At 46.6% G+C, this 26170-nt stretch overlaps 1 protein-coding gene across 2 annotated transcripts; it reads right to left on the bottom strand.

Moving 5' to 3' along the window:
- Nucleotides 1-535: 535 nt before the first annotated feature.
- SLC25A44 (solute carrier family 25 member 44) lies at nucleotides 536-26170 on the bottom strand. 2 transcript variants are annotated; one of them, XM_007535445.3, is made up of 4 exons: nucleotides 26021-26170; nucleotides 16635-17268; nucleotides 4454-4581; nucleotides 536-1120 (listed from the first exon to the last, which is right to left on the bottom strand). In XM_007535445.3, exons 2-4 carry the CDS (start codon nucleotides 17257-17259, stop codon nucleotides 929-931), a joined length of 945 nt encoding a protein of 314 aa, XP_007535507.1. In that variant the 5' UTR covers nucleotides 17260-17268; nucleotides 26021-26170; the 3' UTR covers nucleotides 536-928. The 2 variants fall into 2 exon arrangements, with proteins under 2 accessions (XP_007535507.1, XP_060057597.1); XM_060201614.1 differs by lacking the exon at nucleotides 26021-26170 and adding an exon at nucleotides 23286-23437.

Below are 26170 nucleotides of genomic sequence, written 5' to 3'. Positions count from 1 at the left end.
CCAGGCTTGGCTCAGTGGCCTGGGGAGGGGCACTGGAGCACACATGTCTTCTGGTCAGTTTCCAACCCACTGCTGCCCCAACCTGACAGCCTGACTTCCTGTGCCTGTGTCACCACGATCACCTGGGACAGGAGAAGCTGTCAGCGTCTACTGTCCTGGGTTGCTCTTGCCCAGGGAAGGCTGGGGTGCTGGGGTAGGGGGGAAGCTACATTCCACTTCCCCACCCAACTGAGGAAGGGGTGGACTTGGACTACAGGATCAGGGTGTTAGCAGGACTGAGACAGGTAGTCTGATTCACAGAAGTTGAAAGAAACAAGACAATACACCCCAAAGTATGAACATTTCTTCACCCCCACCCCTACCTAGTGACTCTCCAAAGAGAGGGTGAGTGCTTTGGGGAGCCAGAGGTTTGTGCTGCTGCTCCTACTCCTTGTGGAAAAAGTACAGGGTGCCCTGCCCCTCAGTGCAAAGCAAAGCATAGTAGTCTGGTGGACATCTTGGTTCCAAATAAAAAAAGAAGGAAGCCTAAGAGATGAGTCAGGGAAGTAGCTGATGGAAATGGCTTGGAGTCCAGAGAGGGCCTAGAGGAAGAATTAGTGGCGGCCAACAAGCTCTATGTACAGGCTCTCTTCTCAGGCTCTCGGGTAGACAGAAGATGGCAGGGTGGGATTGGAAGAACAGCAGATTGCCTCAGGATTGGACAGAGTGAGGGATCCGGGTTTGGCCAGAGGCATAGAATAACGGGATAAGGAGCCCAGCTGTGGAGCTTCTTCAGCACAAGCAGTTCAGAGTCTCTGTCACTGTCTCAGACAGGCCACCAGGACCAGGTCGGGGCTAGGCCTGTGGTGGGGGCACTGGGCGAGGCGCAGGCCTCCTCACTCTGCCCCCACCCTCAGCAGGTAGTGTGGGAGCTCCTCCCCACCACTGGTTACCAGTGTCGTGAGTCCACCAGCTCTGGGCGCAGGCTCAGTTTCTTGAGGCTCTCATATCCCACCACGATGACGATGGTGGACGGGGTGGCTGAGATGATTCGGGCAGAGAGGCCTTTCATGAGGCCCCAGGGCCCCTCCTCTGCCATCAGCTGCCGGAAGGTCAAGATGATGGAGTTCTTGCCCTCAACCTGCAAAAGGCAACATGTGCAAGAAGTGGAGGGGCCAGGGCACTCAGGGGAGTCAGGGAGGGGAGGGGAAGGACACCGGTGTCACCTACCCAGGTTGCAATGCTGCCCCTCAGCTGGCTGACACTGTGACCACAGGCTATGTGTGTGACTCTCTTCACCCCCGTTTCCTCAAATATAAGACACTGCTGATGGTGTCATCGCCATCCGGATGTTCTGGAATTGGGGTCCTATCTCTGGTCTCAGAAAGGTTGAGTTACATCATCTCTAAGCTGCTCTAGGCTCTGCCAGTCTTTGATTTGGATTCTGATTATTTATTTTTTTATTTAATTGGATGGCAACAGAGAAAAATCGAGAGGAAGGGGGAGATAGGGAGAGAGAAAGAGATACTTGTAGCAATGCTTCACCACTCCTGAAGCTTTCCCCCTGCAGGTCGGGACCAGGGGCTTGAACCTGGGTCCTTGTGCATTATAACATGTGCACCACTACTTGGACCCCAATTTCTGATTTTTGACCCCCCTGGACCCTCAAAGCTAGAGCTTCTCTTCTCATTCTGTGGCCAGCCCTCCTTATCCCACTGGAGGCCTTGCTATGGAGGGATCTCTTTTCTATTTATTTTTAATTTTCAAGATTGATTGATTGATTGATCGAGACAGACAACCAGAGCATCATTCTGGCACATGTGATGCTAGGGATTGAACTCAGGACCTCATACTTGAGAATTCAATGTCTTACCCACCGGGCCACCTCCTGGGTTATACTTTCTTTTTCTTTTCTCTTAATTAATTAATTTAGGATAGACAGAAATTGAGAGGGGAGGGGGAGGTAGAGAGGGACACATAGAGACAACCTGCAGCACTATTCCACTGCTGGTGAAGCTTCTCCCCTTACATGTTGGGGCCAGGGACTTGAACGTGGGTCTTCGAGCACTGTAATGTGTGCTGCCACCACCAGGTCCCAGCCCCCGTTCCCCTAGGTCTCATGCTCTTTTTTCCTCAACACTCACTCTCCCACCCCATATGCTGCCACCAACCCTCACCTCAGGGAGATGCCTGCTCAGGACAGGTGCACTCTGGTCAGACCTCCCCAGATGCTGACTAACCTTCCTTAGGTTTCCCTGAACTTCTCCCTGCCCCTTTAGCGCACTCCTCCACTGTACCCTCACTTGGCCTCTGCTTTCCTCACCCTTGCAGCACCCTGGGAAATTCAGCTATGCCTCTAGTCTGCATGCATGCTTTACCAGTCTGGAAACTCCTCAAACCCTGTCCCTTCCACTTAAAGGACAAAAAAATGTCCTTCCCCTCGGGTCTCCTCTGGGAACACCCAGAGAAGGCTCTGGACAGTTATGGAATTGTGCACCTGTTATCTACAAACCAATCAGAAGTCAATTTACCTACCTTCAGATCTGTGTGCAGTAGGGGACATTCTTTCCCGGTGACAAAAACTCCTAGACTGACCTTCCCAGCCAGCTCCTTCCCCACTTCCTGATGCCAGGGAAGCTGACCTCATCCAGCCCGCTAAGGTTATTTTCTTTCCCTCCCCATCTCACCATAACTCAGTGAATCCACTCTCCTGGACGCATTTGGTTGTTTCTGTGTGTTTTCTTGTTGGCAGTAGGGACTGAATCCAGGGTCGTGTGCGTGCATTTTACCACTGAAGCACCGTCTCAGCCCCTTTTTCCTTTTTCTTTTTTAACCAGAACACTGCTTAGCTCTGGGTGTCAGGGACTGAACCTGGGACCCTAGAGTCTCAGGTATGAAAGTCTTTTTTGCATAACCATTAGGCTATCTCCTCACTTTTTTTTTTTTTTAAACTTTGCTTATTCCATTTGATAGAACAGAGAGAAATTGAGAGGGAAGGGGGAGAGAGACAGAGAAACACCTGTAGTATAGCTTCACCACTCGCGAAGCTTTCTCCCTGAATGTGGGGACTGCAGACTTAAACCTAGGTCCTTGTGCACGGTAATGTGTCACTGGCTGCACCTCCCCCGCCCCGTTTTTTTTAGTAAGAGGGTGGCTCAGGAGGTGGTACACTGAATAAAGTGTTGGGCTCACAGGCATGGTCATGAGTTTGTTCCCTAGATTGCTTGTGACACACTGAATCTTTCTTCCTCTTTTTTTTTTTTTTAAAGTATTTATTTATTTATTTCCTTTTTGTTGCCCTTGTTGTTTTTTTTATTGTTGTAGTTATAATTGTTGTTGATGTCATTGTTATTGGATAGGACAGAGAGAAATAGAGAGAGAAAGATAGACACCTGCAGACCTGCTTCACCGCCTGTGAAGGGACTCCCCTGCAGGTGGGGAGCCGGGGACTTGAACTGGGATCCTTATGCCAGTCCTTGTGCTTTGTGCCACGTGCGCTTAACCCACTGTGCTACCGCCCGACTCCCCCATTTTTTTAATTTTATTTAAAAATTATTTATTCCCTTTTGTTGCCCTTGTTGTTTTATTGTTGTAGCTATTATTGTTGTTATTGATGTCATTGTTGGATAGGACAGAGAAAAATGGAGAGAGGAGGGGAAGACAGAGAGGGGGAAAGAAAGACAGACACCTGCAGAGCTGCTTCACTGCTGGTGAAGTAACTCCCCTGCAGGTGGGGAGCCAGGGGCTCGAACCAGGATCCTTATGCGGGTCCTTGTGCTTAGCGCCACCTGCGCTTAACCTGCTGCACTACCGCCCGAATCCCTAAGAAATTTTAACTATATTTGTTAGATAAAGACAGCCAGAAATGGTAAGGGAAGGGGGAGATAGAGAGGGAGAGAAACAGAGAGGCACCACTCACAGAGCTTTCCCCCTGCAGATGGGGGCCAGAGGCTTGCACCTGGGGGGGTCCTGGTGCATTGTAACATGTGCACTCAACCAGGTGCACCACCACGCTCTCTCTTTTGTTAATAAGCAAAGCACCTCTCCATACTTTGTGGCATTTTTCTTTTTGCTCTCATGTCCCATGTAGCATGGGGTCCAAACCCTAAAGACAGTGATGTACCTCTAGCCACCTCCCCAGCTCATGGAATCAAAATTTCTAATAACCACAGATAAAAGCAAGAAAGAGTGGTCCATGTGCTGTGCTAATAGTACAAGTGGTTGGAGGAATGTTCCTAAAGATACAGTGGGGAAACGAATAGAGGCGAGCAAGGCAGCTGACCAGGTGGAAGAGGTGCTCAGAGGTTACTGAGAGCCCAGGTTACTGAGAGCCGAGCTTAGCTCTGCAGATGAGAGGCAGTGACCAGCAGAGGACAGGCTGGACCACAGAATGACTTCCCAAGGAGTTCAGGGGGTCTAGGGGTCCTGATGGTCACATTCCCTGAGAGGAGTTTGGGGAGGAGGCTTATCTTACCTGCACCCGGGTTCGGATGACATCCATGGGGTTGGTGACAATGGAAGCGGTGGCTGCAGCCAAGGGCCCCGAGATGGCTTGGAGGATGATGTGAGGGCACTCCTTGGGACAGAAGTAAGAGAGCTGCTCTGGAATCAGAGGAAAGGCAAGACTTCAAGACATTCAGTACCACCCCCTCCTTGTCTCCCCTCAGATACTCTGAGCATAGCATGTGCCAGAGTGACCCTCTGGTGTGTGTGTGCATGCATGATTTCTCTCCACACGGACAAATAAATAAACAAACAAAATTTGCTTAAAAAGGTGCTTAGCGGGCAGAGGGTAGATAGCATAATGGTTATGCAAACAGACTCTCATGCCTGAGGCGCCAAAGTCCCAGGTTCAATCCCCCCGCACCACCATAAGCCAGAGCTGAACAGTGCTCTGGTTAAAAAACAAACAAACAAAAAAATTAAATTAAATAAAAAAAAAAAAGGTGTTTAGCTACAGACATTTATCACAGGGAGATGAGAGACTGTACCCAATGTCCGTCAATAACTAATATAATCCCAAAAGAAAGAAAGAAAGAGAGAGAGAGAGAAATAGAAGCTGGGCAGGGTTGCGCCCAGTTGGACGCATACATTTATGGTACTCAAGGACTTGGGTACAAGCTCTCAGTTGCCATCTGCAGGAGGGAAGCCTCACAAACAATGTCCATTTCATTTCATTTATTTATTTACTTATTTTTATTAATGAGAAAGAGGGGTAGAAAGAGAAAGAATCAGACATCACTCTGGTACATGTGCTGCCGGGAATTGAACTTAGGACCTCACGCTTGAGAGTCCAGTGCCTTATCCACTGCTCCACCTCCTGGACCACACAAAATCCATTTTTATTTATTTATTTATTTGTTTGTTTATTTATTTATTTATTTTTAACCAGAGCATTGTTCAGCTCTGGCTTATGGTGGTGGTGGGGATTGAACCTGGGACTCTAGAGCCTCAGACATGACAGTCTGTTTGCATAACCATTATGCTACCTACCCTCCGCCCACAAAATCCATTTTTTAAAATGCTACAGATAGGGAGTCAGGCGGCAGCACAGCGGGTTAAGCGCACATGGCACAAAGCGCAAGAACTGGCGTACCAACCCCGGCTCCCCACCTGCAGGGGGAGTCGCTTCACAGGTGGTGAAGCAGGTCTGCAGGTGTCTTTCTCTCCCCCTCTCTATCTTCCCCTCCTCTCTCTATTTCTCTCTGTCCTATCTAACAATGACGACATTAATAACAACAACAATAATAACTACAGCAACAATAAAAACAAGGGCAACAAAAGGGAAAATAAATAAATATAAAAAAATTTTTTTTAAATGCTACCTACAAAGATGGAATCACACTCAGATCAGCTAGTCTGAGTAGTACTGGTGTCTCTCTCTTTCCCTGTCCTCTTTCAATTTCTCTCCACCCTATCTAATAAAAATAGAAAAATAGAGAGGGGGGTAATGGCTGCCAGGAGCAGTGAATTTGTTGTGCAGGCATTGTACCCTAATGATGACATTGGTAGCAATAAAGTTAATTAATTAATTAATTAACTAAAGAAATAAAAAGCAGTGGTGACCCAGGAGGTGGTACAATGGAGAAAGTGTTGGACTCTTAAGCATGGAGCCCTGAAGTCAATCCACAGCATCCCATGGACTAGAGTGATGTTCTGGTTCTGGTTCTCTCTATTTACTTATAAGTAAAATAAATCTTTAAAAAGAGCCCTCTAGAGATGAGGGACTGCAAAAACCTCTCTGCTCATTGGTTTCTCTCAATATATATATATATATATATATATATATATATATATATATATGTGTGTGTGTGTGTGTGTGTGTGTGTGTGTGTGTGTGTAATATATACATATATATATATATATATATATATATATATATATATATATATATATTGCCTCCAGGGCTATTGCTGGGGCTCAGTGCCCGCACCATGAATCCACTGCTCCTGGAGGCCATTTTCCCCCCATCTGCAGTCCTGCTTCACCGCCTGTGAAGCGACTCCCCTGCAGGTGGGGAGCTGGGGGCTCAAACCGGGATCCTTATGCTGGTCCTTACGCTTTGCCCCACGTGTGCTTAACCTGCTGCACTACTGCCTGCCCCCCCATATTAATTAATTAATTAATTATTGAATAGAGACAGAGAGAAATTGAGAAAGGAGGGGCAATAAGGAGGGAGAGAGCAAGAGAGACACCTGCAATCCTGCTTCACCACTTGTGAAGCTTCAGCTCTGCAGGTGGGGACTGGGGGCTTGAACCTAGGACTTTGAGCACTGTAATATATGCGCTTAACCAGGTGTGCACCACCTGGCCCCTCTCTCCCTTTTTTCAGTGTAGAAATCTTGAGATCTTGGTGGGGGTAGATAGCATAATGATTATGTAAAGAGACTTTCATTCTTGAGGCTTTGAGGTCTCAGGTTTAACCCCTCCATACTACCATAAGCCAGAGCTGAGCAGTGCTCTGGTAAAAATAAATAAATAAATCTATCTTGGGATCCACTGTTGCTTTGGCCATCTGGGGTACAGATCTTATACCCGTGCTGCTCCTCTCAACTCAACAAATCCAGGGCCTGGAAATAACTCAGAGGGATACTGCAGGACTTGCACAATGGTGCGAGCAAATATATATATATATGCCAGAACTGGGCAGTGCATTTTTTTTTTTTTTTTTTTTTTTTTTTTTTACCAGAGCACTGCTCAGTTCTGGCTTATGGTGGTGTGGGAATCAGACCAGGGACTTTGGAGCCTCAAACATGAGTCTCTTACTATAACCATTATGCTATCTACCCTTGCCTCTTTTTTTTTCCTTCTTTTTTTTTTATATTTATTTATTCCCTTTTGTTGCCCTTGATGTTTTATTGTTGTAGTTATTATTGTTGTTGATATTAATGTCATTGTTGTTGGCTAGGACAGAGAGAAATGGAGAGAGGAGGAGAAGACAGAGAGGGGGAGAGAAAGATAGACATCTGCAGACCTGCTTCACTGCCTGTGAAGCGACTCTCCTACAGGTGGGGAGCTGGAGGCTCGAACCGGGATCCTTATGCCGGTCCCTGCACTTTGAACCACGTGCGCTTAACCCGCTGCGCTACCACCCGACTCCCTATTTTTTAATTTTTTTTATACCAGAGCACTGCTCAGCTCTGGCTGATGGTGGTACAGGGGATTGAACCTAGGACTTTGGAGCCTTAGGGATGAATCTCTTTGCATAACCATTATGCTATCTATCCCTGCTGTTTTTTTTTTTTTTTTTTTTATTTGATCTGGTCCTATATTCAGCACAGGAGCCTGTATATAACCTCTGCATCCCTGTAGGTCTGAATTCACATTCTGTGGTCATAGCTAGGAACATTCTAGACTGCACTTACTGCCAGACCCATCTTCCTCTAATAGTAGAGTATGTTGGCTCAACCTCCCTTTGGAGAATGGGTCCCTACCATTGTTCATCCACATTGAGGGCAAGGTCCTGTAGGGACCCACAAAGGGGTTCCTGATAGAAATGACCAGTGACAGTAGAGAGAGGGATCTGTTAGAGGTCTAGGCCATCATTTCTGTGTGGGAATCCCAGGATTCCCTGACTAGGGCTGCAGATGATGGGGTAGCCTGGTAGTAACCAAAAGAGCCCTCATTAAAGTATGCCAATCTCTTGTCCTTATCTAGCTTTTGTAATACTTACTTTGTCTAACAAGGTTAGACTTGGAGTGATTGAAGGAAGTGAAATAGGAAGTATGTAAGGAGGGTATCTAGGTCTAAGTAGAAACTATCTGATTAAGTATTTTATGGTGTCTTTTTTTTTAAGGTCTTTCTACTTGCCTGCTGCACTTACTGAATCACTGCAAACTATTATGCACTTTTACTTTAAGGTATATATTTCCCCTAACTTACCATGTGCACATGGGCCCTGGTCTATGTCTAGGTTCTGTGGCTTTGTTGGGAAGTGCACCACCCAGAATGGAATTAAGGAGTCCTATGAGGTAGGAAAGGTCTGGAGTACTGGAGCTGGAGGGTTGACATCCCACACCTGGCGCCTCTGGATCTGACACCATCTCCTCAGACAATACCTTTGGTCTATCTGCATGCTAGGTGTTGGGCTCAGGCAAAAACTAGTAAAGTTATGGGCCCTTGGAATATACCAAAAATAAACTTCCTAGCTTTTTCCAAAATGGAGACCCCCAAATCTCATCTGCTATATTCTTGCCTTTATGCTCCTGATTATTATTATTATTATTTTTATACTCATTTATTTATTTTCCCTTTTGTTGCCCTTGTTGTTTAACATTATTGTGGTTATTATTGATGTCATTGTTGTTGGATAGGACAGAGAGAAATGGAGAGAGCTGGGGAAGATGGGGGGGGGGGGGAAGACAGAACTTGCAGACCTGCTTCACCTATTGTGAAGCAACTCCTGTGCAGGTGGGGAGCCAGGGGCTTGAACCCGGATCCTTATACTGGTCCTTGTGCTTTGCACCACGTGCGCTTAACCTGCTGCTCCACCGCCTGACTCCCAGGTTCCTGATTATTAAACAGATTGTTCTGCTTTCTATCTTTATTTTATTTATTTTTATTTATTTATTTTTTTGCCTCCAGGATTATTGCTGGTGTTCAGTGCCTGCACTACGAATCCATTGATCCTAGAGGCTATTTTTTTCCCTTTTGTTGCCATTGTTTGTTGTTTTTGTTGTTATTATTATTGTTGTCATTGCTGTCGTTGGATAGGACAAAGAGAAATCAATAGGGGGGGAAGACAGAGAGGGGAGAGAAAGCCAGACACCTGCACAACTGCTTCACCACTTGTGAAGTGACCTCCCTGCAGGTGGGGAGCTAGGGGCTCAAACCAGGATCCTTAAGTCAATCCTTGCGCTTTGCGCCATGTGTACTTAACCCGCTGCACTACAGCCCGACCCCTTGCTTTATATCTTAATGCTTTTTCAGCCACCAAGTTGCAGATATTACCATGAAGCCAACCTGACTTTCCTAGGCAGACGACCTCACCTATGTGTCGTAGACCCCCTCTCCAGAGCCCTGCCCTACTAGGGAAAGAGAGAGACAGGCCAACGCCCATGTCCAGCAAAGAAGCAATTACAGAAGCCAGACTTTCCACCTTCTGCACTCCATAATGACCCTGGGTCCATGGTTCCAGAGGGATAAAGAACAGGAAAGCTTTCAAGGGAGAATGTGGTAGAAATTGTGTGGAATTGTACCCCTCTTGTCCTATGGTCTTGCTGATATTTTTATTTTATAAATAATTTTTATCACTTTTTTATTTTTTATTTATTTATTATTATTATTTTATTAGTGAGAGAGAAAGAACCAGATATCACTCTGGTACATGTGCTACCGGGGATCAAACTCTGGACCTCATGCTTGAGAGTCCAATAATTTATCCACTGCGCCACCTCCTGGATCACTATAAATAAATTTTTTTAAAAATAGATAAATTGGGAGTCAGGAGGTAGTGCAGTGGGTTAAGCACATGCAGCATGAAGCGCAAGGACCGGCATAAGGGTCCCGGTTCAAGCCCCTGGCTCCCCACCTGCAGGGGAGTCACTTTATAGGCAGTGAAGCAGGTCTGCAGGTGTCTTTCTCTCCCCCTCTCTGTCTTCCCCTCCTCTCTCCATTTCTCTCTGTCCTATCTAACAATGACGACATCAATAACAACAACAATAATAACTACAACAACAAAAAACAAGGGCAATAAAAGGGAAAATAAATTTTAAAAAAATAGATAAATTGGGGCTGGGCCCTGGTGCACTTGGTTGAATGCACATGTTACCGTATGTAAGAAGCCAGGTTCAAGCCTCTGGCCCCCACCTGCAAGGGGGAAGCCTCTATCAAGAGCTCCACGTGTCTCTCTTTCTCTACCTCTTCCTTCTCTATTTCTCTCTGGTTCCAAAATAAATAAAACAAAAATTTTAATTAAAAAAAATTTTTAAGAAACTTTATTTTTTCCCTTTGTTGCCTTTGTTGTTTATTGTCATTGTTGTTGTTATTGCTGTCATTGTTGTTAGGACAGAGAGAAATGGAGAGAGAAGGGGAAGACAGAGAGGGGGAGAGAAAGACAGACACCTGCAGACCTGCTTCACCGCTTGTGAAGAGACTCCCCTGCAGGTGGGGAGCCGGGGGCTCGAACCAGGATCCTTCTGCCGGTCCTTGAGTTTTGTGCCATGTGTGCTTAACCCACTGCACCAACGCCTGGCTCCTAATTTTTAAATATTTAAAAAAATAGAGGGAGCTGGGCGGTAGCACAGTGGGTTAAACGCAGGTGGTGCAAAGTGCAAGGACTGGCGTAAGGATCCCGGTGTGAACCCCGGCTCCCCACCTGCAGGGAAGTCGCTTCACAAGTGGTGAAGCAGGTCTGCAGGTGTCTATCTTTCTCTTTCCCTCTCTGTCTTTCCCTCCTCTCTCCATTTCTCTCTGTTCTATCCAACAGCAACAATAATAACTACAACAATAAAACAACAAGGGCAACAAAAGGGAATAAATATTTTTTTAAAAATAGATACTTTGTTGTTGTTAAAGACTTATTTGTTAATGACAGTGATCCAAAGCCATCACTCTGGCCCAGAATTGAACTGGGGACCTCATCCTTGAGAGTCCATCACCCTATCCACTATACCATCTCTTAAGTTACCATTCTAGTAAGAGAAAAGTGATCATATTCTACAGTGAGGGATTTATTTTCTCCAACTTTTTTCCCCCCTGGAGCAACAAACCACCAGCTTCTGGTGAGGGCAGGGTTTGAACCTGAAGTTCTGTCTGCCTTAGAGTCCACGGGCAGAGCCACCACACCAGCTCGGTAACCTAAATTTCTCCAACTTTTTTCAAGAGCGCAAAAAAAAGAAAATCAATTTTTGTAAATGCTGTCAACAAAGATGGAGAAGCACCCAGATCACCTGTTCTGAGTAGTGCTGGGAGAATTCACCGGCAGGCCAGGCACTGGTGCACCTGATTAAGCACTCACATTACGGGAGTGATTACAAGGACCCAGTTTCAAGCCCCTGGTCTTAACCTGCTGCGCTACTGCCCAACTCCCTCAAGTCCCTGGTCTTAACCTGTAGGAGGGGAGCTTCATGCGTGGTGAAGCAGGGTTGCAGGTGTCTCACTGTCTCTCTTCCTCTCTCAATTTCTCTCTGTCTCTATCCAATAATAACTAAAAATATATATATTTTAAAAATTCACTGGCAACTGAATTTCTCATTACTTCTCTGATGCTCCTGGGTGAGAGTTCATTCACTGCCCAGCAAGGGCTTACTGAGTGGCTACCCTGAACCAGACATCTCAATTTAAGGATGTGACAGTAAATCAAAGACCCTCAAATTCCTACCCTTGTGAAACTCACACTCTAACAGAAGCAGACAGTTAAGTACAAAAGCAAAACAGGGGGCCAGGCAGTGGCATATGCAGGTAAGTGCACATATCATATACAAGGACCCAGGTTTAAGCCCCCACTTCTCATCTGCAGGGAGGTCACTTCATGAATGGTGAATCAGCTCTGTAGGTATCTATCTTTCTCCCCCCCCTCCCTGTCCTATCAAATAAAGAAGAAAAATTGGGTGTGGGGTATAGCCACTAGTAGCATGGATATCCACTGATAACCCTGGTGGGAATTAAAAAAAAAAAAAAGAATTGTGTCAGAGGTGATGTGGGCTAATTATAAACACAAATAAAGGGAGTCGGGCAGTGGCACAGCAGGTTAAGCACACGTGGCGCAAAGCGCAAGGACCGGCGTAAGGATCCCGGTTCGAGCCCCCGGCTCCCCACCTGCAGGGGAGTCACTTCACAAGCGGTGAAGCAGGTCTACAGGTGTCTATCTTTCTCTCCCCCTCTCTGTCTTCCCCTCCTCTCTCCATTTCTCTCTGTCCTATCCAACAACAACAGTAATAATAACTACAACAATAAAACAAGGGCAACAAAAGGAAATAATTAAAAAAAAAAAAACACAAATAAAGCAGGGAGCACGAAGAGCTAGCATACCCTGAAGGGCACATGCCTTACAAGATCAAGACCCGGAGCCTGCGCCCCGGCACCACATGGGACAGCAGCATGGTAGAAGAGGGCGGGAGGGGAGTTCCATGCATGGTGGAGCTGTGCTGGGATGTCTCTCTCTTGCTCTATCTCCATACAGTTTGAAAGAAAGAAAATGTAGGCCTGGGAGAGGTGCAGAGGTCTAGAAACTTCAATATCAGGGGTGGAAGTGAAGAGATTGCCAACCAGAGCACTATAGCCTCTGGGTGCAAGCTATTGCTCTAACAGAATGAGTACTCTCCCTGGTACCAATGAGAGTCCTCTCTAAGGCGCACCTGGTTAAGTGAATGTGTTACAGTGCACAAGGACTTGGGTTTAAGCCCCTGGTCCCCACCTGTAGGAGGAAAGCTTCATGAGTGGTGAAGCAGTACTGTAAGTATCTCTCTGCCTCTCTCTCTCTCTCCTTCTCTACTCCCTTTTCCCCTCAAAAAAGAAAAAAATATCTGGGTGGTGGTAGCATATGGTTATACAAAGAGACTCTGATACCTGAGGCCCCAAAGTCCAAGGTTTAATCCCTCACATTACCAAAAGCCGGAGCTGAGCAGTGCTCTGGGAAAGAAAGAAAAGAAAAGAGAAGAGAAGAGAAGAGAAGAGAAGAGAAGAGAAGAGAAGAGAAGAGAAGAAAAATTGGCGTATTGCACCAAAGTAAAAGACTCTGGGGTAGGTGGGTGGGGAGAATACAGGTCCATGAAGGATGATAAATGACATAGTGGGGGTTGTATTGTTAAATGGGAAACTGGGGAATGTTATGCATGTACAAACTATTGTATTTACTGTTGAATGTAAAACATTAATTCCCCAATAAAGAAATAAATTAAAAAAAAAAAAAGAAAAGAAAGGAAGAGAGGGGTTAAGATCTCAGCAAAAGCCTAAAGAGGAATGCAAATCACAAGGAGCCAAGGAAAGTGTTTTTCTTTTCCTTTTTTTAAAAATTATTTTTATTCTCTTTACTTTAAAAAAAATTTTTTTAGGGAGTCGGGCTGTAGCACAGCGGGTTAAGCGCAGGTGGCGCAAAGCACAAGGACCAGCATAAGGATCCCGGTTTGAACCCTGGCTCCCCACCTGCAGGGGAGTCGCTTCACAGGCGGTGAAGCAGGTCTGCAGGTGTCTATCTTTCTCTCCTCCTCTCTGTCTTCCCCTCCTCTCTCCATTTCTCTGTCCTATCCAACAACAACAACAACAATAATAACTACAACAATAAAACAACAAGGGCAACAAAAGGGAATAAATAAATAAAATAAATATAAAAAAATTTTTTAATTGATTTATTTTCCCTTTTTGTTGCCCTTGTTTTATTGCTGTTGTAGTTATTATTGTTGTTGATGATGATGATGTTGTTGTTGGATAGGACAGAGAGAAATGGAGAGAGAAGGGGAAGACAGAGAGGGGGAGAGAAAGACAGACACCTACAGACCTGCTTCACCACCTGTGAAGCGACTCCCCTGCAGGTGGGGAGCCGGGGGCTCAAACCCGGAGCCTTGTGCTTCATATCACCTGCACTTAACCCACTGCGCTACTGCCCAACTCCCTATTCTCTTTATTTACTGGATAGAGATAGAAATCAAGAGGGTAGGGGAAGATAGAGAGGCTGAAAGACAGAGACACCTGCAGCACTGCCTCACCACTTGTGAAGTTTTCCCTTGCAGGTGGGGACTGGAGGCTCGAACCTGGGTCCTTGCACACTGTAATGTGTGTGCTCAACCAGGTGTACCACCACCCGGCCCCAGGAAAGTGATTTTCAGAGATGACAATCCTACTCGTAGGCCCTGGAGGCAGAAGCACATCTCAAGTCTGCCAGGGCCACAAGGAGGGAGGGCAGATTAGCAGATGAGGCCTGAGAAAGGAGTCACTCAGACTGAAGTCACTGAAAGGCTGTTGGCTTTTGCCTGAGTGAGAGTGATAATCTCAACTATAAATTCATCCTCTCCAAGATTCTCTCCCCTTGTTATCTCTACAATTCTGTTACCAAAATTACCTTTCAGGTTAAGTTTCCTCTGGAGACACCTCACCTGGCAAAGCACACACCTTATCTATCAATGTGCCAACTCTCAGGTCCTAACTCTGGCACCAAGTGGGAATGCCATGGCACTGGAATCAGGAGAAGGTCCACAGATGGTAGAACAGTACTCTGCTGTCTCTCTCTGCATCTTGCTTGCCTTTCTACCTCTCTATCATATATATATATGGGGGGGGGGGGAGGGAATGTCAGCCTGATGTGGTGAAAGAAAGGTGGTGCTTTTTTTTCCTTCCCCTTTCCTTCATGTTCTTAGTTTGGGTAGTTTGTAGACAGACAACTAAAAATTGGGGTGCATAATGGTTATACAAAAGACTTTTATGTCCAAGGCTTCATGGTCCTGATTCAATCCCTAGCACCACCATAACCCAAAGCTAAGAAGTGCTCTGGTGAAAAATAAATAAATAGCGTGGGGATAGATAGCATGATGCTTGTGCAAACAGACTCTCATGCCTGAAGCTCTGAGGTCTCATGTTCAATTTCCTGCATCACCATAAGGCAGAGATGAGCAGTGCTCTGGTAAAAATTTAAAAAATAAATAATAATAATAATAATAAAATAAATAAATATTGGGGGTGAGTAAAGGTGGTGGCTGGCAGGGCAGGGGTGAGGTTCTTTCTGTAAGCCCCAGAGGCCAGGCAGAATTCCAGAAGACCACCAGGGCCATCCCTCTCCTGATTCCTAATCACTTGCCTCCCCAAAGTCTATACAAACCGAAACAATCAGATCCGTGGCCCTGCCTCTGCCTACCTCTGTCTCCTAGGACATTAGGAGGAGTATCTAGACTATCTCAGAACCAGCCCCCAGACCTGCCAGCTGCAAGACCCAGACTCCCAATCTAATCAGTGCTTTTTTTTTTTCTCCATTCCTACCTCATGATGCTAACTCATTCAGCCTCTTAGTTTATTTTCCTTCCTTCTTCTCCATTTATTTATTTTTTAAATCCGGGCACACTGCTGAGCTCTGGTTTACAGTGGTGCAGGGACTGAACTTGTGATGCAAGAGTCTCAGGTGTAAGTCTATAGTATAACCATTATGCTATCATTCAAAAAAAATTTTTTTATTTATTTTCCCTTTTGTTGCCCTTGTTATTTTTTCATTGTTGTAGTTATTATCGCTGTTGTTACTGATGTTGTCATTGTTAGATAGGACAGAGAGAAAATGGAGAGAGGAGGGGAAGACAGAGGGGGAGAGAAAGACAGACACTTGCTTCACTGAAGGGACTCTGCAGGTGGGGTGCCGGTGCTGTGCTCAAACCCGGATCCTTACGCTTTGCACCACCTGAGCTTAACCCGCTGCGCTACCACCTAACTCCCAATATTTAATTTTCTTAATCCTTACTTGATGCCAGGCACTGTAGGCACTAAACATAAATCAGAAAAATGGGAGCGGGGGTGTGGAGATAGATAGCATAAGGTTATGCAAAGAGACTCTCCTGCCTGAGGCTCTGTTGCTATGCTTCACATTGGTTTGGTCTCGCTCTCCCTGCCGCCGGGAGATTTGGTTTGGCCCTTGCTAGTTTTCCCCGCTACTCCCTTCTCCCCGCCCCCTACCCTAGGTACTTCCTGAGTTCCTGCCGCAGCCTCCGGAGGAGAAGGAGGAGAAGGATGCAGGACATACTGGTGTGGTGGTTAGTTTAGGAGAGTCCCTCTCTGCCGCCGGAGGAGAAAGACGAAGAGCACATGTTTGCCCGCTCGTGAATAAAGATTAAGCTGCGTTCTCAGATCAGCCGTGTGTCTCTGGTGGTCTCTGTTACCCGCCCGTGAAGCCGTGAAGCCAGCCTGGTTAAAACAACAAGGCTCTAAAGCCCTAGGTTCAATCATTCACACCACCATAAGCCAGAGATGAGCAGTGCTCTGGTAAAAAACCAACCAAACAAACAAAAAAACGGGCAGTGTAGAATATATATGTTACTGTGTGCTAAGACCCAGGTTCAAGCTCCCAGGTCTCACCCACAGGAAAGAAAGCTTCACAAGTGAAGCAGTGATACAGCTGTCACTCTTTCTCTATCCCCTTCCCTCTCCATTTCTTTCTGCCGTCAAAATAAGTAAACAGATAAATAAATAAGTCTCCCACCCCCACACTTGGGGGCAGCACCAGCCCCTCCTGCCCTGCTGACCTGCATAGAAGTGGTAGAAGGGCCACCAGACGGCGCTGTTGGGGATGTAGGTCAGCAGTGAAGCCACGTAGCCCCTGTAGAAGCCTCGCAGCCCATCAGCCCTCAGGATCTGCCTGATGATGTCCTTGGTTTGGCCAAAAGCCACGACCCCGTGTCCCTCTGGGCTGGCCCGCACCTGGAAGCGGCTCATCTTCTCCCCCTTGCGCTGCATCATTAGGTGCTGGGAGACCACATCGATGGGTACCGTGATGCTCTGGGCCACCAGGGAGGCTGAGCCGCCAGCTACCAGCGACTTGACCGTGTTGCTCTGGCTGTAGTCCGCCACGAACTTGCGGGTGAGTTCGTAGGTGGTGACGTAGCACTGGCCAGAGATGAGGGTGAAGGTGTTGACCAGGAATCCCCGGTAGAGGCCGGTCACACCGTCAGCCCGCAGGATCTTGATGAAGGCGTCGAAGGTGCCGTGGTAGAGGCTCTTGCCTTTCTGCACCTGCAGGCGCGTGCGGATGAGCGTGAAGGGGTAGACGCTCACGCGGATCATCATGGTCATGGCCACGCCCAGCACGTAGAACTTCTTCTTGTCCAGGTGCTCCCACTCTATGATCTGGATGTTACGCTTGTCCTCCATCCTGTGGTCCTGGGGGCGAGGAAAGTGGTCAGAATGTCCCGCGGGCCCCTCCTGGACGTGAGCCCCATTCTCAGGCTTCCTCTCCTGGGCACTCACCTCTCCAATGCCTGGATGACCTTGTGACCCAGCCAGCTGACGATTCTTGCCTACCCTGAACCCTTCACCAGTCATGGAACTGACCCTTTCTGTCTGGGAGCCAGTACCAACTCCAGAAAGCCTACCCGGCCTCAGAGACAACCCCTTCCCCCTTCCTGCCCTCCAGCTTCTGGAATCATTGGTCCTGCCTCTACCAGGGACCCTGCACCGTGGCCTGTTCTCTGGCCCAACCAACAGAGCTCAGGGCAAATGTAGCATCCAGCAGGACAGGGGCCTGTAAGTAGACCAATGACAGGTCATGGAATGACATTCAGGTTGTTCCTCCAGAGTGAAGGGGAGCACTCTGCTTTATGCTTCAGTTTTTCATACTCAGGAGGGTGCCTCTGTCACCACTTACAGAAGGCCTTACCTTACTCTGCTATTTTTAAGTAATGTATTTATTTATTAAAAGTGATAGGAGAGAAGGGGGAGGGAGGATACCAGACATGCAATGCCAGGGGTCAAACCCATCCACTGTATCGACTCCTAGACCACATCCTCTCACCCCCTCTTTTGTGCAAGTGTCTTTGCTAAGACTCCCAATACTCCAAGTGGATTCATTAAAAAAATTTTTTTTTAATTTTGCCTCCAGGGTTATTGCTGGGGCTCAGTGGCTGCACTACAAACCCACTGCTCTGGAGGCTATTTTCTCCCTTTTGTTGCCCTTGTTGTTATTACTGTTGTTATTGCTGTCGTTGCTGTTGGATAGGACAGAGAGAAATGGAGAGAGGAGGGGAAGACAGAGAGGGGGAGAGAAAGACAGACATCTGCAGACCTGCTTCATCACTTGTGATGTAACCTCCCTGCAGGTGGGGAGCTGGGGGCTTGAACTGGGATCCTTACCCTGTCCTTGCGCTTCGCGCCATGTGCATTTAACCTGCTAGCTACCACCCTCCCATGGATTCATTATATTTTATTTTTAAAATAGAGCATGAGAGGCAGAGAGAGAGAGAGGAGAGACACCACTGTACTGCTCTACTGCTAGTGAAGCTTTGCATAGTGCTTCACATGGTGGCACGGGCTGAAACTAGGGTCTTTACGTATGGTAAAATGTGTGCTATCTCCTGGACTCTGTTTCCTGTGCTGTCCCAAGCCAACCCTCCTGACCCACATCACTTTCTCATTTGCATAAGGTACAAGTGTTGGGAAGAAGTAGACATTCCACACCAGAGGGCACTTCATCAGTGTCCTCTCCCTCCGGTGCACAGAGTTCACAAGTCAGGACTGGACAAGGGTCAGAGTTCTCTTGGGTTATTCAATAACTCTTGCCAGAAGGGATGAGCAAAAGAGTAGCTGGGGGCTGGTGGTGGTGCACCTGGTTAAGTGCACATAGTACTAAGCATAAGGATCTGGGTTTGAGTCCCTGGCTCCCCACTTGCAGAGGAGATGCTTCACAAGCAGTGAAGCAGGTCTCTCTTTCTCCTTCTCTATCTCCCCCTCCTCTCTCAATTTCTCTGTCTTGTCCAATAAAATGGAAAAAATGGACGCCAGGAGCAGTGGATTCATATTACTAGCACCAAGCCCCAGCAATAACCCTGGAGGCAAGAAAGAAAAGAAAAAAGAGCATCTGGAAGTTCAGCTGCCACCTTGAAGAGTCTTAGAAGCCATGAGGTGGGAAACATGCTTGGCCCCCTCACTGCTAAGCATAGGAATCAGGTCTACATGGTTAAAGTGCGTGTGTGTGTGTGTGTGTGTGTGTGTGTGTGTGTGTATGTGTGGCGGGGGGGGTTCAGGTGATGGAGAACACATACATATTCTGCCTTTAAGAAACCTGCAGGGAGTTGGGCTGTAGTGCAGCAGGTGGCACAAAGCACAAGGACCGGCATAAAGATCCCGGTTCGAACCCCGGCTCCCCACCTGCAGGGGAGTCACTTCACAGGCGGTGAAGCAGGTCTGCAGGTGTCTATCTTTCTCTCCTCCTCTCTGTCTTCCCCTCCTCTCTCCATTTCTCTCTGTCCTATTCAACAACGACAACAACAATAATAACTACAACAATAAAACAACAAGGGCAACAAAAGGGAATAAATAAATAAAATAAATATTAAAAAAAAAAAAGAAACCTTCAAATCTGCTGAAGGCGACCCATTAGCTCCCACTGGGGAATTGAAAATACAGAGCTAAAGGGCTGGGGAGGCAGCATTAATGTTGATGCAAAGACTTTCATGTCTGAGGCTCTAAGGTCCCAGGTTCAACCCCCCAGCACCACCATAAGCCACAGTTGAGCAGCGCTTTGGTCTTTCTCTCTATTTATCTTTCTTTTCTTGCCTCCAGGGTTATCGCTGGGGTTATTGCCTGCACTACAAACCCACTGCTCCTGCATCCATTTATTTTATTTTATTTTTGATAAAAAGAATGAAATTGAGAGGGGAAGATACAGAGGGAGAGAAAGACAGACACCTGCAGATCTGCTTTACTTGCTTGTGAAGTGATCCCCTGCAGGTGGGAAGCCTGGGGCTGGGCCCAGGATCCTGATCGTGTCCTTACAGCTTTGTACTTTGTGCACTTAACCCGTTGTGCTACCACCCTGCTGTCTTTGTGTATCTTTCTCTTTCTCTCATATATGTATTTTAAAAATAGAGGGTGAGAAACAGAGAGAGATAAAATATATATATATATATATATTTTTTTTTTTTAAAGAAGCATTCTCTAAATTTTTTTATTGGATAGAGACACAGAGAAACTGGTAGGAGGGGGAGATGGGAAGAGAAGGAGAGAAGAAGGGAGAGAAGGGAGGGAGAGAGAGAGAGTGAGAGAGCGAGCTGCAGCACTGCTTCACCATTTAAAAATTTGTTTTTAGGTAAGGACAAAGATCTGGTGTGATGTCTTTCCCTCTCTCCCTCTCACTCTAAAAAGTCAGCCTGAAGGGCTGACATCAGACTATTAAATTTGTGTGTGTGTATGCGTGTTAACTTCATGAAAGAGGAGCATCGAGAGAACCAGGAAATCACTCTAGCACATGAAATGCTGGAATTAAACTCAAGACCTCATACTTGAGAGTCCTATATTCTACCTACAGTGCCAGGCCACAAGGGATACAATTCTTATTTGAAGAAATATTAGCAGGGGTTGGGCTGTAGCACAACAGTTTAAGCACACATGGTGGGAAGGGTAAGGAGTCGGGCGGTAGCACAGTGGGTTAAGCCCGAGAAGCACAAGGACCGGCATAAGGATCCATCCCAGTTTGAGCCCCCGGCTCCCCACCTGCAGGGGAGTCGCTTCACAGGTGGTGTAGCAGGTCTGCAGGTGTCTGTCTTTCTCTCCCCCTCTGTCTCCCCTCGTTTCTCTATTTCTTTCTGTCCTGTCCAATAACAATGACATCAATAACAACAACAATAATAACCACAACAACATTCAACAACAAGGGCAACAAAAGGAGGAAAAAAAGAAAAAGAAATATTAGCCAAATGTTTCCCCAAATTGGAGAAGGAGCTAGACCTTCAGATTCAGGAATTTATTTATTTATTTATTTATTCCCTTTTGTTGCCCTTGTTGTTTTATTGTTGTGATTCAGGAATTTCTAAGAATTCCAAGAGTGGGTGGTCTGGGAAGTGGCATAGTAGATAATCCACTGAATTCTCAAACATGAGGTCCCAAGTTTGATGCCCAGCACTGTATGTGCCAGAGTGATGATCTGATTCCCTCTCCCACTCTCATAAACAAACTGAACTCCGGGGCCAGGTTGTGGCGCACCTGGCTGAGCACATATATTACAGTGCACGAAGACCCGGGTTCGAGCCCCCACTCCCCACCCGCAGGGGGAAAGCTTTGCAGGTGGTGAAGCAGGGCTGCAGGTGTCTCTCTCCCTCTCCCGCTTCCCTCTTGGTTTCTGGCTGTTTCTATCCAATAAATAAATAAAGATAATAAAAAAAATTAAAAAAAAACACAACTGAATTCCAAGAGTGGCTTGGGAGATAATACTGTGAATGCAAATATGCCTGAGCAAAGCTCAGGTTCTCTTTCTCCTCATATTTTATCATTAGTAAATTTAAAATTTTAATTAAAAAAATTCCAAACATAAGCTCACTGAAGCACACAGTAACTACACTGCAAAGATAAGCAACCTTCATCAGGCTGTCAGCTGACTTCTCAACAGAAAGGACTGGCAGGACACAAACTTCTGAATGGAAAAGACCTCCACGCAGGAAGAATCTATTTGACTCAGTTAGCACACAAGTGTGAAGGCCTGATGAAGAGTCTTCTAGACAAAAAACAACAGTTAATAGATTGCATTTCCACTAACCCAGCTCTACAGGAAATACTAAAGGGACTTACATAAAAGGAAAATACAGAATGGCCTCACTCATCTGGATAAAGGAAATGAAGAAACAAAGCAAGAGAAAACAGCAAAGTCACAGCCCAGATGTGGTGCAGTAGATGAAGTGTTGGACTCTCAAGCATGAGGTACCAAGTTCTATGCCCAGCCTTGCATTTGGCAGAGTGATGCCCTGCTTTTCTCTCCACACTTCCCTCCTCCATGTCACTAATAAATCAATCTTATAAGAAAGAAAAGAAAAAGAAAGCAAAGTCAAGATAAGATAGATCTTTGCCCCACCTGTAGGCGGGGGGGGGGGGGGGGGTGTCAATAAAGGGGCAATAATGGCCTCCAGGAGCAGTGGATTCGTAGTGTAGGCACCGAGGCCCAGCAATAACCCTGGAGGCAAAAAAAGAAAGAAAAAGTGACCTGGAACAGTGAAATCTTGCATGCACAAAAATAAAGAAACAAAACAATATATTTAGCCTTATACAACAAGGAAATCTTAAAAACAAAGGGAAAAAAGTCTACTAGGCTGGCCAAAAGGGGAACCCAGGGTGGAGGGAGACAGCATAATGGTTATGCAAATGATTTCCATGTCAGAGGCTCAGAGGTCCCAGGTTCAATCTCCTGTTACCACCATATGCCAGAGCTGAGCAGTGGTCTGGTAAAAATAAATAATAATAGGGAGTCAGGCGGTAGAGCAGCAACTTAAGGGAACGTGGTGCAAAGCGCAAGGATCAGCTGAAGGATCCCAGTTCAAGCCCCCGGCTCCCCACCTGCAGAGGAGTCGCTTCACAGGCAGTGAAGCAGGTCTGCAGGTGTCTATCTTTCTCTCCCCCTCTCTGTCTTCCCCTCCTCTCTCCATTTCTCTGTCCTATCCAACAACGACAACATCAATAACAATAATAACTACAACAACAATGAAAAACAAGGGTAACAAAAGGGAAAATAAAAAATAAATATAAAAATTAAAATAAATAATAATAAAATGGGGGGGCAGACAGTGGTGCACCCGGCTAAGCGCTCACATTATAGTGCAAGGACCTGGGTTCAAGCCACTGGTCCCCACCTGCAGGGGGAAAGCTTCATGAGTGGTGAAGCAGGGCTGCAGGTATCTCTGTCTCTTTCCCTCTCTATTGCTCCCTCCTCTCTCAATTTCTCTCTATCTCTATCTAGCATATAAATAAATAAATAATATAATTAAAAAATAAAATGGGGGACCCAGGCTTTTGGAAATGAGATAAAGGTGGGGTTCCAGCATGGGCACCGCTGGATCGCTGACACCCCTTTATGGGCAAATGTGGTCTTTCCCCCAGTTTCAGCCTGGTGTACCCACCAAATCTAGTGGGTAAATATCCTCCTTCAAGGCCCCTCAAGAGAAGGGGTCAGGATCTCCCTAGTCCAGGATATGTGTCACCTGGGATCCCATGTTCTCAGTGTGAAAGGGATATGAAGAGACAGAGAGATGCTGGGACCTACTGAACACTTGTGACCTAGGGCCATTATCACACCCTACTCAGCCTGTGGACCCTCAGACATGACTGTGGATGAGAGAGAGAATGGAGTGCCAGGTAGGGGAAAGGGACAGCTGGGAGAAAGGGAGGCTGAAGGTGGCATAACAGGAAATGGTTCTGACCTTTCAGCAAGAAGTGTGCAAGTTATATAATACAGAGCAGGTTGAGGTTCCACTACTTAAGGATAACTTCACAGGTGGTGAAGACAGCCTGCAGGTGTCTATCTTTCTCTCTCCCTCGTCCCCTCCTCTCTCGATTTCCCTCTGTCCTATCAAAAAAAAAAAAAAGAACCAAGTCACTTCATTGAAATTAATTCTCATCAATGAAATGGGGTTAATAAAACCTGCTATAGTTATGCAAGTGTGGCATAACCTCACATGAGCTAAGAGGCATGGAAGCATTTTGTAAAAAGTAAAGCATCCCCACCTGCAGGGGAGTCTTCACAGGCGGTGAAGCAGGTCTGCAGGTGTCTGTCTTTCTCTCCCCCTCTGTCTTCCCCTCCTCTCTCTTGATTTCTCTCTGTCTTATTCAACAATGATGACATCAATAACAGCAACAATAAAAAACAACAAGGTCAACAAAAGGGAAAATAAATTTTAAAAAATGTATATTATAAAAATTAAAGCATTTCTGTTGCTGCAGAAAGTTCTACTGAAAATGCTGCTCTAAATCCTTGCTATACAGAGCAGTGCAGATAGCAGCTTGGGCAGCCTTATTAGAAACAGAATGGGGGGGCAGGAGGTGGCGCACCTAGTTCAGCGCACGTTACAGTGTGCAAGGACCTAGGTTTGAGTCCCCTGGTCCCTATCTGCAGGGGGAAAGCTTCACAAGTGGTAAAGCAGGGCTGCCGGTGTCTCTCTCCCTGTCTATCACCCCCTTCTCTCTCAATTTCTGGCTGTGTCTATCCAATAAATAAATAAAGATTTAAAAAAAAATATATATATATATATATATATATATATAAACAGAATGGTAGCGTTGGGCGGTAGTGCAGCGGGTTAAGCACAGGTGGTGCAAAGCGCAAGGACCGGCATAAGGATCCTGGTTCGAACCCCTGGCTCTCCACCTGCAGGGGAGTTGCTTCACAGGCAGTGAAGTAGGTCTGCAGGTGTCTGTCTTTCTCTCTCCTCTCTCTGTCTTCCCCTCCTCTCTCCATTTCTCTCTGTCCTATCCAACAATGATGACATCAACAACAATAACTACAACCATAAAACAACAAGGGTAACAAAAGGGGATAAGTAAATAAATAAATAAATAAATAAAAAAGGATGGGGGAGGGCACTCAGGTCCTGGTGGACAATGGTGGAGGAGGGTCAAGGGTGGTGCTTTAGGGTATTTTGCAGAAAACTGAGAAATTTTACACAAGTGCCAACAGTTGTAGTTACTGTCCACTGTAAACTATTAATCTTCCCAACAAAAATATTTTAAAAAATGAGAAAAAGAAAAGAAACAGAATCTAGGTGACCTGGGAGGTGGTACAGTGAATAGAGCTTTGTACTTTCAAGCATGAATCCTGAGTTTAATCTCCAGCATCACATGTGCCAAAGTGATGCTCTATTTCTCTTTCTCTCTCTCTCCCCTCTTTCTCCTTTCTCTCATTAATAAGGAAATAAGATGAGGCTGGGCAGTGGTGCACCTGATAAGAACATACATGTTACAGTGAGCAAAGACCCAGGTTCAAGTTCCCTCACAAGTGGTGAAGCAGGGCTGCAGGTGTCTCTCTTTATCTCTACTCCTCCCTTCCCTCTCGGTTTCTCTCTGTCTCTACCAAAAAAAGGGGGGGCAGGGATAGATCACATGATGGTTATGCAAAGAGACTCTCGTGCCTGAGGCTCCAAAGTCCCAGGTTCAATTCCCCGTACCACCATAAGCCAGAGCTGAGCAGTGCGCTGGTAAAAAAAAAAAAAAGAAAGAAAGAAAGAAAAAGAAAAAAGAAACAAACAGCAAATAAGTCTTTTTAAAAAATTTAAAAGAACTAGAATATAAGGGTGAGCTCACATTTCAGCAAAATTTCCATGTGTAATATGTGTACCATGGTTCAGAAAGCATTGCTTAAATTATCATGAATTGTCAGTATTACAACAACTCCTAGTTACTCTAGGAGTCCAGGACCATTATGACTAAGTCAGGAGCAGCCTCTGTCTATCGGTCATTGGAACTCAGCCCAATGACAAGCACTGTACTCCTTCAGATCTGCAGTCAACCACCATGTCAAATCAAATCACCTCCTAACAATACACTCCTGGGGCTGGGTCTCCATTTCACTGCTAACAGGAACGTTTTGACGTCCTACCTGTTCTCCCTATTGCATTGGCATTGAGGCTTGGAGCTGCCTGCCTTGTTAATGTGGGGCAATCTACAAACTGGCCCCCATGCCCTGAGGACATGCATCTCCTGAGGCTGGCAGTACTCCCAATACTCGCTCCAGATCATCGCTGGTGCGATGCCCACCCAGTACTCTGGTCAGCTCCAGGTACCCACGTGACTCCACATACCTCTCTCTCTCTCTTTCTCTCTCTCTCTCTCTCTCTCTCTCTCACACACACACACACACACACACACACACACACACACACACCGCCACCTCCTCCCCCACGTGACACTACATTTCTGCAGCCTCGATCCCGACCCCCGCACAGCCGCCTCTAGGTCCTCGGCAGTGCCCCTCGCTGCTCTTCTTTCGCTGACAGCGACCTTCGAGCTTCTCCGACACAAAGAGGTGCTTCGTGAGAATCAACCTTTACCCCCAAACTGCGTGACGGGCCCACCCGGTCCCGCAGGCGCCTGCTGCCTCCTTGACAGCTCCTGTTCCTCCGAGACCCCGGTTTTCCGGAGCCACCAGATGATGGCCGCTTACCCTCTGGGGTCAGGGCGGTTCCGCCGCGTTGGAGGCGAACTCCAGGCCCGGAGCCCTAGGCCGCAGCGACCACTCTAGCCGCCGCTCCAGGCGACTGCCTGCTGCCGGTCGCATCTTCCTCCATCTCGACCCGTCTCCCGGTACTGACGG

The sequence above is a fragment of the Erinaceus europaeus genome, chromosome 11, assembly GCF_950295315.1.
Source record: "Erinaceus europaeus chromosome 11, mEriEur2.1, whole genome shotgun sequence".
NCBI classification, from domain to species: domain Eukaryota; kingdom Metazoa; phylum Chordata; class Mammalia; order Eulipotyphla; family Erinaceidae; genus Erinaceus; species Erinaceus europaeus.
Note: the sequence above shows the minus strand (reverse complement) of the source record. Positions and strands in the feature narration are given on the sequence as shown.